Genomic DNA, 21,767 nt, shown 5'->3' with positions numbered 1-21,767 from the left:
TATCTTCATAAACATACAAACTAACAGAGAACCTATTACTATTACTTCTGTATTAAGAAGTACCATGTTGAGTTAATTCCTGGCTTTTACCACAATGAACATTTCTATTATTTCTGGATGTTTATTTATGATTTATTATGTGTATTGATCATACAGGATGCTTACAATGCAATTAAGTAAGTTCTGCATGACAAATCAACTGTATCTGATCAAATAAAGTTAATTTTTGGGACTGCCATTAGAATATGGTTTTAAGAATTATAGATATTTCCATGTAATGTTTATGATAATTTTTTCCAAATCAGTCTGAGCCTCAGCATAATTAAAGGGTCATGTATAAAATAACCAATTAGTCAGAACCTTACCTTTTTCTGAGACCTCCAGGTATGAGTTTTATGAAAGTGAGGGCTTTATAGGAACTCCATAGGCTTGAATTCACACACCTGAAACCCCTTCCAACTAAAAAATGCAGATTCATTCTTTCATTTCCTGTTTTAAAATGAACCATACCTCTCATCATTTAGCCTCACCCTAATAGCAGTGCAGAGCAGGACATACATAAAAGATAACATAAGAGAAACCAAATGGCTTGAATTTTGGAGTATGACAACTGAGATGTGAACATTGTACAGAGTCTACAGCTGGTTTCTACAAGACATGTTTCTCAAGGCACTCAGCAGCAGCTTCCTGCTGTATTCAACATGGAACTTCTGGAGATCTTCATATCTTTAGCAAGTGATGGCATTTAAAGTGCAGTGAAGCATTGCTAGGTCCATCCTCACTTAGGCTTTGCTCCATTAATTGACACAATTCTTTGTTTTCCTTCTGTCGCTTTGTCTGATACTTTTTGTAACATGAATATTGACTTCTTTTGTGGCCATTTTCTGTGCGTCCCATTTACTCTGTAAAAGTTTTAAACAGTACAGTGAGTTCACATTGACAGCACAAAGAGTCACTGATGACTGCAGAATCCCACAGAATCATGCTTATTGGAAAAGACCTTTAAAAACATTGAGTCCCACCATAACCAAACTCTACCAAGTCCAGTGCTTAAACCATGTCCCTAAGCACCACATCTACACATCTTGAAACACTTCCAGGGATGATGATTCAACCACCTTCCTGGGTTGCCTGTTCCAGTGTTTAATTAGCCTTTCTGTGAAGAATTTTCTTCTAATATATAACCAAAACCTTCCAAGGTGAAACTTGAGACCCTTAAAACCAAAAAATTATTTTTTGTAGCAACAGGACAAGAGGAAATGTTCTCTACCTCCTGATTTATAAACACAGTTCTACTTAGTAATAAGAATGCCTCCAGCATTTTTCACACAGTACTGTGATGTGGAACAACTCTCATTCTGCAACCTTTTATAATGTTTTAAAGGCTGTGGACATCAGTAGACTTTGCATCAACCCTCCTGGCTATGGTGATCTCTGCATGCATGTATTCCAAAAGCAGAGCAAATAAATCTGGTTTGAGCCCAGAAGTGGAAATCAGATGTTGTTTTTGATGCCTCTAGGAGCTGAGTGTGACTAGTTGAAGACAGAATTTTCTCTACTTTATGTTTCTTAAACGAAAATAGTTCCAAAATAACACCTAGTTCTTCCTGCATATAAGACCTGATTAAAACATCTACCTGTCAGAGCTTCATCAGTATTGCCAAGTATTAAAAAAAGTCAATCTGAGGCATGTAAATACACCCCTCATTTAAGCTGATCCTTCTCTATCTCCCAGACTGTGTGCTTCTTGCCATAAGCAATGCACTGTATTGTTTATTAACAGTAAACTGCTCCAGCAAAGGACACTCAGAACTGGGCTGATAAAAACACAGAGTAATTGTGTTTGATTATTGTATTTTCAGTGTTTCACGAGACAGTTTTAAGTGAAAAGAATGTCAGGTAAATTAGACATCTATGACATGGTAGTAATGCCAAGTGGAATAATGTCTGGTGAGCTTCCACTGACAGGAGAGGATGGTATGAGGGCAGAAATGGGGAATCATGTTTGCCAGGGAATGTCACTTCGCATTTCTGCAGCCTAAATACACCTGCTGCTTTGCTATCTACTCCCTCAATGCTCCTGTTCACATAAGGACTTCCCTAAGACTACACGTATGATGGAATTCAAGCCAGGTTATTGTCAGTCAGTGACATAATCTGGATACTGCTTTTGAGGTGTTTGACCATTATATCTCCTTCACTGTAATTATAGATCCTTTCAGCAGCATCACTTATAACCTACAAGTTGTTTTGACATGACCTTCATCAGAGGATACTAAAATGTCCCAAAGGTAACCTGTGCCAAACCCTTCCCTTTCAACACTACAAATTGTACCCTGTCATGTAACTGAGGGTGGGGTAAGGCAGGAGGATGCTCTAGAGCTTGTTTGCCTGTGAAAATGAGAAACAGGCAAAGCAATTTACCCCCTGGTCTGGTGGTAGAACAGAAGTTTCCTGAGAGCAGCAGGTGCTGTGTCTTGTAGCATTCCACAGCATGTAGAGGTAAAAGAAAAACTATAATCTGTGTGAATAATCAGATGAATACATTTGGCACATTCTGAATCGGAGGGATAGTCACATTCTCCATGGTAGGCATCTAAACTTTAGGTGTCCAAATTGGAAACCCATTCATCTTCTGCTTCCCTCAGCAATCAATGGAGAAGCAGAGATTCAGAATGGCAAACCAGAGCTGGAGCCTAACTTAGATCCTACACTTCCACTGTAGGAAAACACATTTCCTTTTGACTATAAGAAGTTTAGACAAATTACCATCCTTTCTTAGACACCTGCAGTAAATTCACAGAATAATGTAAATACCCTACTTCTCATCAGAAATTTTCTTTGCACTGGGTTGCAACAGTACAGATACATATGTTGAATGTGTCTCAGCTGGAAAAAGGAGGAGGATATATTCAAAGCCATAGGGCCCCAGGTCAGAAAACCACACACATCACTGAGAAATCCCATTACAGTCAACATTCACATTATTATCACCATTATTATTACACTGTGGGGATCTGCACATACTTCCTAGTAAGTCTAAACACAGAAGTAATTTTTTTGTCATTTACAAAATTGAACAAACAATTTTCTTCAGCCATATCAGGTATACACTATAATTCTCATGTGTGGCCAAGTCTCTTTCAAAGTGGATTAATAATTATGTTAGTTCTATTCAGTCATCTCCAACCCGACAAATCCTTTTTTCTCTGCAGGCTAATGTTATGACAGGCAATTATTGAATGCACATTTATGCTGTTTTTCATTTACAGCAAATCTGTGGTTCTAGAAGTCATGCTGATGTAGAATGTCTGAATCTGCAGTATCTTGTGGGAAAATACATCAGGATCCATGCACTGGGGAATATTTCAGTGCCACAAAAGTGCAGAAAGTATGAAACAAACACACATATACCAATGTTTGTTTGTTAGCAAATGCAAGATGAAGTTCAATCCAAATTACCCTTTTCATTTGCTACAGGGTTTTATAACCCCCCACCCCAGCTTTAAATTTGTCTTTTAAGGATGTGATTGCCAAAAGGGGACAGCACATTATAGGGTGAGCGTAGCACTTCCACCACAGACCATGCTGAGAATTCTTCCCATCCAAGAAACCAAGCAAGCAGTAAACCAAAACCAAACAGTAGGATTTGGGTTATATGAATCTGCAGCAGCTGCTACTGAAACAGGGAAGCAAGTGGAAACCTGTGAGACACAGGCAGGTAGGCAGCTAGGGCAGGAGAAGTCTGGGCTTTGATCTAGCCAGTCTGCCTTAGGTTTTCTTCTGTTATTGTTACAACATAGAGGGGCTAGGATCTGATCCAAAGACCTGCAAAGTTATTGAAGACTCCCATTGACTTTTTCAGGCTTTGCATCCAGACTTGAATGAACTTGGGTTCAAGCAGTGCACATAATTTAAGCAAAGCAGCAATTTAGAACAAACACGTTCCCTTTCAGATAATTAAATCATTTGCATAATACCAGCCACAGCTGGACTGAGCTGGAAAAAATAAATGTGTTTTTTCTGGAAAAAAGTGTGTGTGTGTCGCTCCAGTTACCAACTATACCCTCAGTTTTGTGGCCAGTCAGCCATGACCCCTCACAGAGGTGCTGGGCTCAATCATGCTGCAGCTGTGGTACAGCCATTTTCTCTTATCCCAAGGCATTAAATACAGCTTGACTGAAGTGAGGAAGATTGCCACAAAAATAAGTTTGACCCGGTTGCAGCTAGTGCTGAGCATCAGGGAATATAATTATACTCTTACCTCTGCTGCTTTAAAGCCATTCTGTCTCTGTGCCATAGGACCTGTGCCATGGACCATGGGGTATGCACACTGGGGACCACCATTATTCCTCTTCTCGGTGTTCAGTGATCCAGCTGTGGCCGATGCTGTAGTTACACCTGTCTGAGCTGATTTTCCATCCTCCAGAACACCTAATAGGGACACATGGAAATGGATGATCAATACTGAGGAGCAGTTTGTAACTGCAGCTCTGGTTTTCCTCTATTTCTCCACTTCTTTTGTGACAGTGCAGGTCATGGAAGGTGCTGTATGGTACTACAGTAAGAGCAGTCTATCTCCTTTGTCAACTTTATCCTCATACTTGCCATTATTTGGCCTTCTTCCTACAGTCCACTGCTCTTTGAAACACAGAAAACATGGAAAATTGGTTAATGAGTGCAGTGTATCAGTAGCATTTTGGCCACCTGCAGGTCTCCATTGACTTATCCACACACACAGCTGCTAGCATGACCAAGGATTTAACTAAGGACCCAGAGGGGCTCACCTTAAATCTGTCTCAGTTCCAGTAAATGAAGGGGTGATCATGGCAGATGAGCCTGATAAAAATGAGGCAGATAAAGATTAAGAGATTGCTCCCTTTATTGCCTTGAACATTTTTAAAATCAGAAGTTGAAGAAAGAAAATAAGGACAAATATATTTCATACTGTTTCAACTACCACAATCAAATAAATGATTAATTTGCTTTCTGCTCTAGCTGTGTAGATAAGGCATGCTGTGTTCAATATTATATTGGCTAGCCTAAAAGAATTTTCTCATCTTACTGCATTAAAAAATCAGTTGTCATTTATGGTGATTGCAGAGGATTAGCAAATGGTTGCAACATCAAATACAAAGAGCAAGTGGGGTGCATGGCTGAAGCTTTCAATTTTATTGAAGTTCATTTACAACCAGCTTTATGTTCAAATGGGGAAAAAAATTACTGACAATGCTGGTGTCAAAACTGGAGTTAGAAGCAAGGAGTCACAGACACTGAGGGAAAATTAAATTATGAAGAAAAAAAAATTATATTTCTTTGCTACTCAAAGTGTGCCTTGTGTCATCAAAACCTTCTGCCATGAATCAGGTGGGAATTCAAGCACAGTACTAAGGGTTTTAAAAAGGAAGGTAAGTCCTGAATTCTTCCCCAGAAATCTGTAAGAAAAGCTGCTTTATCAGTACAAAGCAATATCAGTAGCAGCCTGCAAAAGCAGTAACTAAAGTCTATAAGGATTCAACCAAAGATTCAAAGTCTTGATATTTAAAACATCAAAAGCTGAGTAAGACTTATGAAGTTGAGGAACAAACCAGTCACTGCATTTCCCACAGCAGTCAGAAGATGGTGTTAAGAGTTTTCCTAACACAGTTTAACTGATAGTGGTGGTCACTAAGAACAATGCTTTTTGATATAAAAAAAACCCTGAGTTGTAATTTGAAAATGTTACACTGTAGTTAATTTTTAAAAGTACTAAAAAATCAGTCTTTTTCTGCCAGATAGAAAACCTAATATTCTCCCTCATACATCTACAGGCAACTTCCCACAAGGCAAGCCTCCTGCATCTCCTGAAAGCCCACACCTCCTTGTGGTTTTGGTCTTCCTATCACTCCACAGTGCAAGATGAGAGGCAGAAAAATGACTTGGTGCAGAACAGTAAGTGGCCCAGACTGGTATCGTAGACAAAACTGCTTGGCAGGAAGGGAGCTGGAGAGGCACTTATCCATGTGTGAGTCAAGAGCATTGCCACAGTCTGCTGCTTCACCTGGAAGTGGGACTGTGAGAACAAGCTTGAGCACAGCCTTGAACAGGCAAACCACTCAAGGCATTACATACTAATTCCATTAACTGAATCTTGGATCTTTCAAACACATACGAATTATGAGTTTTTCCTTCTGTGGAGTAATCCTACTAAATTACTTTCCACTCCGTGTCCTTTTGGCCTTCTGGCCTCAAAGTTGTCTGAAGAAGTCTCTCTCAGCTGCAAAGGCACTTTATTCAAGCCCAATTGTAGCAGATTGTGTTACACCTTTTGGTGCCTCACAGAAAATATTTTTCTTACATCAATGTATTCTGGAGGATGATGGAAAAAAACTCCAGTCCTGAAAATGGCATCCATTGTTCATTTTTGCCTTCTGTCAGTTTGCAGTCAGAGAGTCCTCGTACTTCGCACTGCAGTACTTTTCAGAAATGAGCCAGGTATCAGCATCAGAGCCTTCCAGTCATTCCCACTACATTTTTATATGGGTGACCAAGGGGTCACCAATACCAAGGTATCCTAGTAGTGCAAAAAGCTGCTACATTTTTTTCCAAAATATGTTTGCTGTTCTGAAGTTAAGAAACTTTTAGATTCATTTTTAATTGGCAAACAGGTGACTTTGAGAGTGGGCAACAGTTTAAAGGCTTCAGTGACTTGCTCTTTATGTATGAGCACTGAGCAGAAACTACAGTGAGATGGTCTTAGTGGAAGTAAAAGCACAGATTTGTTGGCAATTCATAAAGTGCCATCTGTTTTATAGCCTAGATATATAACACAATTCTGATTTCAAAATGGAAAGTATGCTAAATAAAAGATTAGGAACATGTTTACTTTTTAAATAGCAAGTATTTTTGCATTGCTATTTGGGGGTTGCCACACTGCACAAAAATGAAGAAGTTAACTCTCTGTACAATCTAGAATTGCAAGCTAGCAAAGTTTAACCAAGCTAGCAAGGTTTTAAACCAAGCTAAATTTGAGACATTCATGTAATTCTAACAGCATGGGTTTGGTAAGTAACCACCTCAGTCTTTCACTGTAAAGCTTCAGTAGCAATTTACACAAATGGATCCAGTAATGTTTTTTTCATTCTTATGTTTTCTACCAGGACAAACCCTGCCAAAAGTCTGTGGGACTCCTGAGGCCAAGGAAAAGGAGCAGATTCTAGTCACAATGCTTTGTCAAATCCATGGATTTTATTTTTAAATGAACTGGCAAGCCTGGAATATTCTTACAGCTCCATTCCCAAAACCTGAGTTTCTGGGGGATCACAAAACTCTCACAAATGTGATGGTGATTTTCCCTTGGGAATGGCAGTCAGGGCTTGGGGGACTGCCAGGCTGTTCCCATTTTGGGGAGGAATGGATGACAAGAGACAGGTATTTGATTTCATGTAAACAGGTTTTTTTAAAAAGAACATACACGAGTTCTCAATAGATGCAGGAATACCAAAGCAGCAGCCCTGTTGCTCATAAATTCAAGTCTATAGATCCAGCAAGAAAGATGCTTAGAACAATCTGCTTTCCCACACATTGCTTTTTCCTTTTCACTGTCTTGTGAGTTTGCACAGGCCAGCTGACTCCTCTACTTACCAGTCCAACCAGTCCTTTCGGCTGCAGTTCAACAAATGCTTTTTTTCACCAGCACCAGGGAGAAAAAAAGGACTATTTTCAACTGAGATCAGTGCCCAGACTTTATTCATCACCCACTGACGCAAGCAATGGGACAGGCAAAGCCTTGGAGGCAGCACAGGAATCAAAACCAAGCAGCACAAAGCAGCTTAGGTTGGTTCACTGTCTAACAAAACCCAACCAAGCCCCCCTCATCCAGCTACACTTGTTCTTCTCATTGAGCTGCCTTGCTGAGCCATCTGCATCCTCTGCAGGAATATTCAGAGTCCCACACACCCCTGAGTCGGGGGATGTGTTTTGTTGGTGATTACCCCTTTAGTTTGGATTCACTAAGGATTGATTCCTGTTGCATTACAGGAAAAACAGTGTCCCAGAGACTTCTAAAGAAGTTGCTGGCCCAGAGTAAGATGGTATGTAACTGTCTGATTTCTAATAACCTACATAAAGAAACTTTATTTCTAAAATCTCTTTCACTAAGAAATCATTATTTAGACCAAATGGTGACAGTGAAAATAACCTCTCAGTTTGTGTATTTTAAAATTCAAAAATGTAAAACATGGAAAGTAAATTTTAGACATATATTTCCAATTTCTTCTATTATATAATCACAGCACTAGTGACAACAAAATCAAGGACAAGCAATATGTAGATGCTGCCATAGTTCTTCATACAGCCTAGTCACACTTGAGAATTCAAATGATTCTTTATGGGGGTACCTCATAAAGATGACAGGAAATTTTCCCTCTTAAGATTTAACTCTTTCTAATAAGATTTTAATATGAAAATACAGATTATGTGAAGAGGGGGAAAATGATATAAATAATTCAGATTGTGAAATTGAAACTGGAGTAAAAAGCAAAATAGTGTTGTGGCTTGACAGCTGGCAGAGAGGGTAAAAAAGAGCTGGGGGTCAGGTTTGCACATGGCAAAAGATAAAGGTGAGACATTCCCACAGAGTTTTGCTAGGTTTTCTCTATGTATTAGAAAGCTAATATGCATTTGCAAATGATCAAGAATGGGAGAAGGAAGCAAATAATGACATTTAGGGGTAGTCATCAGGACTACAGGAAACTTCTCAAACCACAGCTGGGAAGAAGGAAGATCTGCCTGCATCTCTTTGCAAAGACCTTCTCAAATGAGCAATATTTTAGTGAGAACCAAAACTGAACAGAAAATGTCTATGACTAACAAATATAAACAATGCTGTCATAGCTAATGCTGACAGGAAATTCAGAAGGATTACAAAGCCTTTTAGTACAGAAGCAAAGTTAATCTTAGCCAAAAGGATCAGACCTTTCTGGAGAAAATTATTCCATGTGTGTTTGCCAGAATCTTCTCCTGCCTGATCTTAAAGCAGCAGGTAGTGGCCAAAACAGGACAGGAATCCTGACCCAAACAGGCTCTAGATCTGACCCAGTGCTGTGAACCCTGTTCTGTCACATGCTCTGCTACCGAATAACAAGCCCACATTTGTTTGAAGTGGGTAGCTGTTGATAAGGATGTTAAATTTACATCGTTGGAACCGACTACGAACAAACCAGTAAGGTTCAATTTTCTGGTTCAGCAACACCCTGCTTTATTTATCATGGCTGTTCTCTCATGAATAATGCATAAGATTCTGTTTTAGAAACTGCAAGGATAATGAGATATCATGCAAAAATATACTGTAAGAAGACTCGTGGTAAAGACAAATGAACATCATCACAACATGTATTTGCTTCCATAGCAACTATGGAAGAATGTATATATTGGATATTTTTTAACCATCATTTTCATGCTTTTAATGCTACAGAGTGATAGTAAGGATAGAGAACACTGAAATACATGTTTTCTATACCTGTTTTTCTGAATCGTAGCTATTTGTGTTTGGGAAAAGGATATATCTGCAGGCCTGAGTGCTGGTAGGCACTTTTTGTTGCAGAAATGAAAGACAGTGTACTATCAAAAATCAGCAGAGTGGAGGTCATGACAAAAGTCAAGATTGAGTAATTTCTTCCAAAGCAGAAGCCTCAGGGATGAGGCCAGGTGCTCAGGAAAATTTCAATAGTGTTTTTCCCTAACAGGAAAGAATTCAGAAACTTTCAGGCATATCAGAGAGGGGATTTGTAAGGCAGGGTGAAGGGTTCAAAAGATCTGCAGAGGGAGGACCTGCTGCAGCAGGAAAATGCCATCAGAAACAATGTTTGTATATAGTCAATCAAAAATACAAAAATGTAATAAATTTATTGCCCAGATATCAGAGAATCCAGAATTATTTCTCAGAACTCTAATTTAATACTAAATTTAGATGATGAAGCAAAGCAAAGCAAAATAACTGTATCTGCATCTTCTACACATTCTGCATCAGCCATGGGAATTCTGTGGAGTCTCTTTCCAGAGCTGCCACAGAAGTTCCTCCCTCATGGCTGGGGACAAGGCTGGAGATGTCTTCTCCTGATGTGAATCCCTCTACACACAGCAGATCCCTCCAAAGGTGACCCGACCCAGTCAAGGCTAAGCTGTGCCCTGGCATGCAGCTCACATCCAAGGGGGGCCGTGAGGCTTCCTCTCTGCTTCCACAGCACAGATGCTTATTTGAACTCAGCTTGACCTAGAGCATGAACAGCCTCCTCATTATGTTTAGCAGGCATCTGGTTTACTTTCAGCTCTAAGGGAAGTAGGGGATAAATAAGAGGAAATTCTCTATTCAAAGCCAAGTACTACATTTTGCGACAGCTTTGGAGGGATGGTTTGCTTATTTTCCTGTCTCCTGCTGCTTTGTTTCTGAGTATCAAACAAGCAAGAATCTTACAGATTTGTGTATTTCAAAACTCCTTCTACTATTGCTGTTTTGAAATGAGGCAAGAGGCTCCTCTTTGTTAGACAGAAGGAATGTAAAAAATATTATAAAACTGGAATTTAACATGCACACGCATAAATGAGCATAGGATAAGGAGTTCTGAAAGTCTGATCAGATTTATTACTACAATATCAAGATCTCTGCTAGAGGGTATTCAAGGATTCCAGCAGACAAGCAGAATTTTATGAAAAGGGCAGCCTTAAATCTACAAAGCTTAAAATTCCTTACATGGCCTCATTTCCCAGACACAGGCATATGCATATTTATTTCAAATTATGATATGGAGTCATGGTACACCCAACTGGTTCAAAAACGTTGCAGTGTTGCAACCATACCTATGAAATGAAAGGTGAATACAAAATTTATGTTTACAACTAACAGAAAAAGCAAAACACCAACCCTATAATGATGTGTGATCATGTCAAAGCTCAAGGCAAAGGTTAGTACTTGGAAAATCAACTCCAGAAGCAGAATACAGGTGAATCAACCTGACCATGAAGGGAACACAGGAAAGAACTTGAAAGAATTGTAATTAGGGTGCTAGGGAAGGACTTAATGGCAAAGAGAGAGCAGAGCCTGATGGATGAAGATACAAATTTAATAACTGGAACAGGAAAGAACTGAATTATCACTATATTCTTAAATAAGAATTGGCAACATTTTGGAAGAGACTGAAGGCTGAATACATCTTATGCCCAGCAAAATCAAAAGATGGAATGGATTAAGTAAATTACCAGTGCCACATAGTGTGCCACAAACATCACTCATTCCTCAGTGAAAAACTAACACATAAATTGCAAACATCTGAAGTGTTTTACATAATACTGCATTTTAGAAGAACAAGCAGTGCAGGGACCTGCTTCTCCACATGTAAAAGTACTGCCCATGAAAAAACACCTTAAAACAAATACCATCCATACACAATACCTCACATCCAAACTAAGTCAAGTGAGCCAGTCTTCCAAAGGTGCTTGGCTTTGGCTCAATTCCTTTCATTAAAACAAAAAGGATGAAGTTCCCATTACAGGGAAGTACTGTGTGGGGTGGAAAACAAGCAGCAGACTGTTAGCCCTCTTTGAACCATCCTTGGCACAGCTGTACCTGTCCTGCTTGGAGACAGGTTCTGAACAGTGACTTAAATTTGTAGATGTTCATATGGTCTTTCCGTCTTCACTTAGTTTCCTTCAGAATGTGGTAATAAAACATCACTCGTCATGTTTTAGACTAATTTCTTACACAGAAATAGCAAGTATTATTATCATACTAATTACCTAGCTAATCAGGCATGGAATTTTAAGATGAGGAGATAAAATAATTTCAATTAATCATACTGAGGAGCAACAAAAATATTTAGGCAGGTTAAACAGAAATCCTTATGAAAACTATCTATATGTACATGGAACTTGAGCTAAAATGACTCTTCAGTTTTACTTGCCAAAGTTCAGCACCTGGAAATTCAAGCTAAAGGTTTCAGGTAAGATGCTAGAAATGTAGTTTAACAGCGAGTGAGTAGCTCTTGGCCTTATTTACAAAGGCTCAGGAAAAATGTCAGTCCCTGGAAAGCTCTAAACAAGTCTGTATGTCCATATGGGTATGCTCCATATGGGAATTAATTCAGGAAAACCTAGTGGGCTGTATGGCCAGCTGCAATTTCCAGTCTTACAGCCTATGAATAGATGAAAGGATACTGATGGCCTAATTGGCTTAGACATGGCAGGTATGAATGCAATCATAAAATACTTTGGCTTAACATATCTATCATGTAAAAAAGCTATTGTCCACATTTAGTGTTCATCCTAAAAAGGGGGCAGTAGCTGTGCCTAATTCATCAGCCATTAATAATCTACTAAGTCTAGTAATTTTTTTCATCTTTTCCACAGACAGTGTAAACACCCAGAAAGAACCTTGGCACCAGACTTCTGCAGCAGAAATTTGTACAGTTTTGATGGCTCACCTGGGATATCCCAGGAGTTCACAAGAGTGACAATTGTGAGAGGAAACACGGGGAGGACAATATCCAGATGAAACATGCAGAAACAGAAACACGACTGCATACAGTGCTAGGAAACTGGGGAAATTAAAAATCAGTCAATAACGAGAAGGCTTGGGTGATTATTTTCCTCTTCAGTAGCCAGCACCCAAGCATTACAATAAATCTATGGCTTCAGTCATTCCATTTCTGAGTCTTAACCGTGGCTGTGTTTTGATTTAAGAGAAAACCCTACTTTGCATCTTAGTTTCTTTAAACTGTCATCAATTTAGTTTGTTTTTAAACTGCAGGAATACCTAAGAAAAAAGTGTAACTAGCAATATCAGTTCTGTTTCTATTAAGAAACATATTTCTGTACCTGACTAAAGGTACAGAGAAAACAATTTTTGTCTCTTAAATGCTGGTTTACTGCAACATGCACTCAATGGGGAAACTGAAAACACAGCACTCTGAACTGTGCTGTATGAAATATATTACACCTCTACTGTAAGACTGGCAGGAGTCTTCACTTAAAGCTAATTTCATTTTTAAGTATTTATTTTGAACTATACATTGCTAAACTGGCAAACACAGGATTAAAACTGGCTGAAAAAGGTAAATTCATCCCTGAGAAAAAAAGAATTTTAAAATGTCCTGAACGGACAGAGGGGAACAGAGAGTTTCAGTAGATTCAGTAGAATCAGAGAAATCAGAGAGTTCCTTCAACAAGAAGGATTTTGCAGAGCAATTTCCATCTGAGCACTCTGTGGGCAGGACCTGTCCCTGGCAAGCCCTGCTGCTGAGTTTCACTGCTCAGACCCTTTCAGACACTCTCCCTCTTTCCCCATCTGCCCTCCCCACTGCTGCTGCAGAAGCAGAGGGACACAGCTCTCCTGTAGTTACTGACAGCTCTTTGGCTCTCAGGAGCTACGAAAATTTTCCTGTGAAAGATTTCAGAGTTGCAAGAAGGGTGTTGGGTTTTTTCAGCTGGAAAATTACTCAGAAGGTACCACATTGTCTCTCCTGCAAATCATCTCTATTGATCCTCAACAACCTTTCTGGTGCTGTGTCAGGTAGGAAAGTCTTTCATGTAATTCAAGTGCCCAGGCACATTTTCCAATGCACTTATTTTGTCTGTGGGTAAATGACTATTCTGGGGTAAGCTGTGGGTGATCAAACCCAGCAGATCTGCTATAGACTGCAGGAGAGATCTGGCAAGTCTGCTGGGCATTAGCCAAATAGGAATTAGACACTAAGAGACCTCATGGAAAAATGATCATGGTATATTTTAATTTTTTTTTTTTTATGTTTTTCACAGTTTTTGCTGTGCTTTAAGAGAATCCTAGAGGCAGAAACTGCAAGGAAGAGGCTGCCAAGGAAGAAGCAGAGAACTGGAGATCCCTGCCCAGTCCCTGCCCTCCCCTCCTGCTGCAGGGGCAGAGGGAGGCTGCACCCCCCTGAGACACCAGGACCTTTTAAGAGGCTTCCCACAGTGGGAACACTGCTGACTAATGACACTAACCACCTACCATTAAGCAAGATCAAAATTTTTCCAGCAATTGAGTCTAACACATCTCACAAAACAGCAAGCTGAAGGCTCATATTATAAGCAATTTTCTCATCCATCACTTATGTCTGATAATGTTAATAAAATTTTACTTGCTTAGATTCTTCCTATTTTATATAAGTTGTTATTTATCAATAAAATACTCATTTGAAGATAACTTTAGAGGCGGTGGAGAGAGGTTGCTTAGTATGTTCTTATGGGCCAAACAATTATCAGTAACTTTGTTACTGCATCAACAGAAAAAAAATACATAAACCACTCAAAAAGCGTATAATTACACAGAATGGTGTTAGTGCAAAATGGCATTTAATTGTATTATTTTCCTCTATTGCTGCCTAAGGTTCTTTATCAGTCCCAAAGACTGATGCAGAAATGTCTTCTTTTTGACAGGCAAAACCTGTTATATTTTTTTTCCATTTCTGCAGGAGGCACAAAGATGGGCAGTGAATCTGTGTGCTATTTCCCTTCTGTCCTGCAACCCTTCCCACCCCTCACCTGTACACTTGCTGTGAAAATCTAACTAGAAGTCCCTAAAGCACATGGGAATGGTTGACTCTTCTGAAGCTACAGAGTCTCTGGGCTTTTCCATTCCTTTCCTTACCTCCACATTTAGTAGAGGAACAGCCTTTGAAGAACAGCCCTACCAAAGCATGCTTTTAAAAAAGTAATTTTCAGAGGCTATGAACTCAATCTTTTTCCTGTGCAGTGGAAGCACCTACACAAACCCTACAGAGGGACTTTACATAAATGAGAGGTCTGTTACCCATCCATATAAATGCCAGCACACAAAAAGTTGGTGTACAAAGTTGAGCAGGCACATAGAACACTGCTCTCTGAAAGCTAGGTGGTAAAAATGAGATTAAAAAACATTCTCTCCCTACTCTACGAAACATCCCACATGCTATTTTAAATTTTATTCCCCCTTTTGTGTAATTTCAAAAGGTTTCCTCAGTACCACACTACCCGGAGAGGCTAGTGACAACTGAAATGGCAGAGATCATACAATTAAAATCCAGAAACAATATTAAAATGCGATCCTTTAGCAAATACTATACCATTAGATCTAAGGTCTGGACTAAGATGGAATAGGGAATTACTGTACTATGTCTACAGTCCAGGAAAATGCTGCATTTATTCACTTTTACTGCAAAACTGTTATAAGGTGATCTCCTGAGGAGATCATGTCACAATCACTGATATGACTGTTTCTTAAACATACCGGATTTTGAACCCACCTGTGAATAAAAGAACAGTAGTAGATGGGCATAAGAGCACAAGAGGTAGAGATATACACATACCATGCACTAGCAAAAGTGATCCCTCTTTGGCTCTCAACCTAAAATAGATTTTTTTATTGAATACTTCTCTGCAGTCCAATTTACAAGAAACCATCTGCTGCACAAAACAAGTTCTTCATTCACAACCAACTTACGCACTTCTGTTGAGCTCATAACTTGATGTATACCTGGTAAATGTAAGAGCCAAAGGCTGCAGCTGTGGTCCAAGCCAGCACCAGTCCCCGTTGTTATGGCAACCACTGTTTGCTCAGCCCTGCTCCCAGCCTCTCCCAGTGTAGAGGATGGGAATGCAATTTTCAAAAACTTCTCTCTGAAAGCTCTGAAGCCCCAGACTCCGCATCCTGAGTCTTGACCAGAGACTAACTGCAAAGTTGAACCTGGTTTCTAAAACCTCCCACAGCTGTCAGACATCACAAAATAGTAGAGCAGCAGCAGCCAGTCATTTAAGACAAGAATTATTCATAAAGATGCAACTGTATTAAAGGCAACTACATAAAGTATACTGTTACCTCACCAGATGATGACATACTGATAAAAGTTCTCCTGCATTCCTCTGATCTTCTTTATTTATTTTACAAAGGACTTGATTCTGCTCCTATTTAATAGCTCTGTTGCAAATGTCTTCACTAGGGAATGAACTGATCCTAAATTGCATATTTCATTCCTGGCAGACCCCTGACTGAACACACATTTGCTGAGTCATGAGTAAGCTGTTCTTCCAAGTGCATCCAGTTAATCTCTGTGAGATCTGGGTAATGTTTTTGTTTAATACGCTTCAGGAGAAAAGATTTTGCTATAGAAATAGTGCAAAATGAAAACCAATTATCTTTGGCTTTAAAGCCTCAGCCAGTATTGTGAGTCAAGTAATGATAAAAAAATTAAATGTTTTATTAGTTGAGGCACCAAACAAATTACTCCTTAGGCAATCAATATTCAGCTTCTCAGTTCTGATGCAACAGAATACTTTTTTAACTTTGTTGGTACATCATTTAAAAATTATTTTTATTTGCATTTCAGTAACAATCTGTAGCCAAGACTGGGGTCTTACTGTGCAGGTTACCGTTGGAAAATAGTAGGGATAGATCCAGTCCTACAGAGTTTGCAGACAGTGAGGTAAATCATGATTGTAAGGTCTCTCTGACCAGAAGACAACATGCTGCTTTATTCATTTCGAGGGTCTTTCAAGTACAGTAAACTAAAAAAAATATTTTTTTTTTTTAAAAAAATTGAATACAGCAGATAACTTTAGTCACTGAAAATTGTAAAAAAATTAAATAGGATTACTTTAAGCCTACTTTAGACAAATCATTAATTTTGTTATAGTTGCTACTGATTGGGATTATAAAAATTATAAAGATTATAAAGAACTTTTTTTACAGTACTGGAGGAAATCATGCATATTAAGCTAGTAGCTTACACCATGTATCACCAAGTTAACCCTACGTAACTTATCAAAATATGCAAAAGCCCTCCAAAATACTTGACCATCTTTGTGCAGGTTTTTATTAACTCACCCTTTCCCCTGTGGTTTGCTAGTACATGTTTTGCATGTTGACTGCCCTGGAGACTCACCTGCTCCTGCAGATTCTCACTTCCCCAGAAAGTCATTACTTGTGCTCACACTTCCACTTAGCTGAATCAGGCCCTCGAAAAGAGGGGGCAATTTGTGCAGAGGGTTGCAAAGAGCAAGGAAGGGTTACTAAGCAGAAATGTAATCTATTGTTTCCCCCAGCTGCAGCCTACGCAGGAGCTGTTCCCTGTGAAATGTTCTTTGCTTACATAGCAGTGGATGTTCTTGAGAGAAACTGGGCTATTGTACGAGTTCACTGAGGGTCTTTCCTTTCTTCCTCCCTCCTAGAAGCCACTCACCCTGTGAACAGTACATACACTTACCTTCCAGAAGGTGTCTTTCAATTTCAACACCTGCAGTGCTTCCTGAAGCTCTTGATTACTTTTCTACCCCTCTTCAGCCTTATCAATTTACCTGCTCATTATCAAAGCCTCAGAAGTGCAGTACAACAGCTTGCTGCCACCATATTCCTGGCTGTTAGTGATTTGCCATGAGCCAAGGAAAAGTTGCCTATCTTACTCTAGATATGTTACAACAACTGACATTGTCCTGTGTGTCTTCCTGTAAAAAATAGGAAGGTTGCAATACGCTTCATCAAAATGGATGCAAATATTAACAATAAGTGCAAATGAGGGGGAAAATGAAGAAAGATTCTAAAAAAGGATCAGTTGAAATAGGAAGGAAAAATTTCAAAACCTCATAACTTCCTTCTAAATTTAGCATTTTAGCTTTCAAAATGCTTCAGTAAAGATACAAACATTTAGCTACACAAATATATACAGTTCCAATAACAACAGAAAGCCAAAAACATTGTCTGGCAAAAAGAGCATACAATGACATTTGGGGTGAGATGAGATTCCTAAGATTAATGTAAGGTAGTTACTGTTTGCTCATTGATATACTTGCTGATCTTGTATACCTTATATTCTTTCATCCCCAAGTTATTTACCTCTCTTTCCATTTTGATGTCCATCATTTAGTTTTGGGTTTTGCACTTAACTGAACCATGCTGACAATCACAGCCATCATTTACTGCTTTTGGATTGTTCCTGATATCTTTCCTTCATCCCACTTCCAATTCTTTCTCTTCAAATAATTTCACCACTTTATTCCAAACAAAAAAATTACAAAGAACAACTTCAGCCTCTTCTCCACAGCTGCCTTTGGCTGGTGCCCCCTTTCCAAGCTGCCTCCTCCTTTTCCTTGTCCCAGTTACAGAAGTTTCCTACCTGCAATTATGCCAGTGACAGAATCATAGAACAGCTTGGGTTGGAAGGGAGCTTAGAGATCATCTGCTCCAATCTCCCTGACATGGGCCGGGACTGCATGGTCATGTCCTGTCTCCTCCACTTCCCCATCCTGCTCTTATTCCATCCCTTATTCTTTCCTTTTGTCCCTCACTCTTAGGTAGTTTTCTATTCTCACAATAAAGGAATGTTTTCCTCTTCACATTTTAAACCCATACTTGTCCTCATTTGCCCCTCCAATTGCTGCTTCCCCTCCCTTTCATCTGTAAACCTACTGAACCTGCTGTTTCCCTGGAGTATTTCTCCTTTTTCCTTTTCCTTTCCTACCTCAAGCCTCACCCTACCACAGCTCAGAGTGAAGTAATTTATGGCTTTCAAGGCACTAATCAGGGCCAATATCTGTTCCTCAGGTTCCTTGAGCTGCTGCCACCATCGCTGTTGAAAGGTTAATTTTGTCTTTCCTAAAGTCCTGCCAGTCTTTGCTTTGTTTCTCCTAGTCTGTCCTCTCCTTATTCCCCTCCTCTCTAATCCCTTCTGCAGGGTTTTCTTGCAAAGAGTTTTTCTTACCCTAATCAATCCCTATTAGACTTGAGAATTTTCCTGTTCTCCCTAACTCTGCTATTCTCACTTGTAAACACAAACTCAATTACCCCGTTACTAGGAAGAAGATCTACATCTTTACTGCCTCTTATTCAATATCAAATTTTGGATTATCTGGCTTCTGCTTATGTCTAGGCACGAATTCAAAGTAAACATGACTAAGATAATGCTAAACTGGATCCAGAGGTAACATTTGCTGTTTTCAGCCTTCATTGCTAGAGACAAGACTGCAACCTGCTATTCAAGTAGGTCATCTTAAACATCTTAACATTCCTTATATAACCTTGTCTAGCACAGCATTTCATATTCTAACTCACCTTCAAATGGTCATAATTACACATGTGACACAAAGTCTTCCTTTAGCCTTCAGATGTACAACATAAACCCTTTCTGTCCCTCTCTGTCATATCCTGGTCAGCATATCAGCATCTCCCTCTTCCAGTTGGTCTGTGAATTTTCACTACTGCACTTTCATAATTTCTTCTGGTGCTTTGTCGCTCATTATAAAAGTCTGCAAAACTACTTCTTTTCCTCTAAAACTGCCCACAGGCATTTACTGATTTGTATGCAGCGATATGTGTGTGTGTGTGTATATATATATATAATCTATCTGGGGCAACCACCATTTTCATGCTATGTTTCATGCAGCATCTAGCATGGTGAATTTCTGTACCAAGCATGAGATTTCTACATACCACTGCAATATATAACAATTGTGAGAATATTTTAAAGGCCCCAACAGACGAGAGCTCCTCATTCCCTTTCCCACCTCTGTCCCTGCTGCAACAGCTGAGGTCCACAACTAAGAATGTGCCTCATGCTGACAAGAAGTGAGAAATTCAGACTTCTAGGTCAGCTCCTGTGCAGCCCACCATTTGACCTATATTCTATATTTCATCCCAGTTGGACACAGTGTGGAAGAAGGGTTGAACCTGTTCCCTAAATGACTTGTTTTGGAAAAAAAAGCAATAAAAAAAGGAAAAAAAAAGCGAAAAAAAGAAAAAGCGAAAAAAAAAAAAAGCTTATTTTTTCTTGCTCTCACAGAAAGAGCAAGAAAGACCAAGTTCTCTTCCCTTCTGGTGACGCTGTTACATAGTTGGTGGCATTTCTGTGCTCTCTTATAAACAAGCACCACCGGGAAGGTCTCTCGCTACTGGACCAGCTCTCAGGGAGAAGCGCAGGGTGCAAGGGCTGCTGCGGGAGCGCTGGCGGGGACCGCGGTGGAGGGCGGAGGGGGAGAGCAAGGCGGGGGCTGCCGCGGCGGTCCCGCGGAATTTACATGCCCAGATTTGGGCACCTACATCCTTCGGTGGGGACAGAAAAAGGCGGACTCCGAAAAGCAGGTAAAGCCGATAGACAGGTGGGTGTACACAGGTGTGCATGTATCTACATATGTATGTCTGTCTGTCCCAGCTTCCCCCCGCCCCACGCACACACTCACCGGGCCGCGGGCCGCCCTGCTCCCGGCCACCGGCCTCGCCCTCCTGGGGGGGGGCTCTCGGAGTCGGTGTTGGTCAGCCAGGTGGACTCGGTCTCCCGCGTCCAGCTCTCGTAGTAGCGGGGCTCGATGGCGTCGGCCCGGCTGCCCCCGCAGCCCATGGCCGCTCCCCGCTCACTGCCGCCGCCCGAGCAGCATCGTTCCCCGCCAGACACGGCCCCCCCGGCACGGTTGCCTGCACCCCTGCACCTCTGCCCCCGCCCCGCTCTCCCGGCTTCCCCGACTTGGCTCGCCCGTCTCCCCCGCCTCCCCGGCTTTATAACCTCCACTAGTCCCCCTTCCCCATCCCTCCTCCCCCGGCTCCGCTCCCTCTCCACCCCCTCCTGGCTGTCCCCTCCCCTTCTCCTCCCGTTACCCCCTTCCCTCCCTCTCTCCTCTCTCTCATCCCACCGCCCCCCAGCCCGTCCCCGACCTCTCCCCCGTGCCCGGCTGGGCGGGAGGGCGGGGGTGGCCGCAGTGGGCACACGCCTCGGGCTGGCGAGATTCCCTTCTTCCCTAGGTCAGGGATGTATCCACCTAGGATTTATACATACAGGCTATGCCATAGCTAACAATACACAGCACTCCTTCTGGCCTGGTTTGCCACTCCATTTAGGTACCCCTGTTGGGTATTGCATCCTGCTACATGAAGCATTCACCCCAGAGCCTTTCTTCCACTCTTGGTGTAGCTTATTTTGTTGCTGTATTACTGGGAACTGAAGATGCAATACTGAGTGCTCAGCTCCAGAGAAACTTCTACGCTTTCCTCTTGCATACACACTTAAGGAAGCAACCAAGAACTTGAAATTCCTGTGAATCAGATTATGATTTATGCTGTAGCTGGAAATGTAAATGACAGACACAGATTGACACTGGTTTGAGTCATACTGATAGATGGTTACAGTTCGTATCACAGTAACTGCTTCTCCATGCCCCTGTCAAGGATGCAGCACACCCCTTGACCATTAGGCACTGTGGGATCATTGTGTCTCACCAGGGAGACTTCATCCTAAATAAAATGTTTCTCTTCTGTAATCACTTGGTAGTAGAACAGCAGATAGAGCTCTTCCCCTGAGAAATTACAGAGTGATCCAGAAAATGTGTACTGCACTGCATGCCATTACACAACCCAGCTGCTGGTTTAAAGGGGTACATCCAGGGAATCCTGGAGAAACTCCACTTCCCTATGTTTTTAGAGTTACGAGTAGGAGAACAAACTCTCTGGAGCTAAAGGCTTATGTTTCTAAAGGCTGGTAGAAGATCATTAGGAAAATCCAATAGGCCTTAGCTTTGCAACCCAACCACCTTCTGGTTCCAAATTAATTCAGGTTGGATCATACTGCCAGGGTTGCTGAATTATTGCATTATTCTCCCCAAAGCAGATCAGTATTGAGATATTTCTAAGCAGATTCTCAGCCAAATACTGATTGACAAGGTCCTTACTTTCCTTCTGAGATCTGCTGAGATCCTTGAAAACATGGAATTACTGCTGGCATTTATAGCCCATGTACTTGTGCTACTAAGGTCCCAGGGATCAG

General features: G+C 40.7%; 1 protein-coding gene across 1 annotated transcript; it reads right to left on the bottom strand.

The window, feature by feature from the left end:
• Window positions 1–797: 797 nt before the first annotated feature.
• On the bottom strand, window positions 798–20,351 carry BAALC (BAALC binder of MAP3K1 and KLF4). Its single transcript, XM_030445966.1, is given in 4 exon segments — window positions 798–902; window positions 4,265–4,434; window positions 20,194–20,231; window positions 20,233–20,351. Coding segments are annotated over 4 exon segments (432 nt in total).
• Between the last annotated feature and the right edge of the window lie 1,416 nt (window positions 20,352–21,767).

The sequence above is a fragment of the Calypte anna genome, chromosome 2 (genome assembly GCF_003957555.1).
Source record: "Calypte anna isolate BGI_N300 chromosome 2, bCalAnn1_v1.p, whole genome shotgun sequence".
Classification (NCBI taxonomy): Eukaryota; Metazoa; Chordata; class Aves; order Apodiformes; family Trochilidae; genus Calypte; species Calypte anna.
The sequence above is the reverse complement of the archived record's forward strand: the minus strand, read 5'-3'. Positions and strand labels throughout refer to the sequence as shown.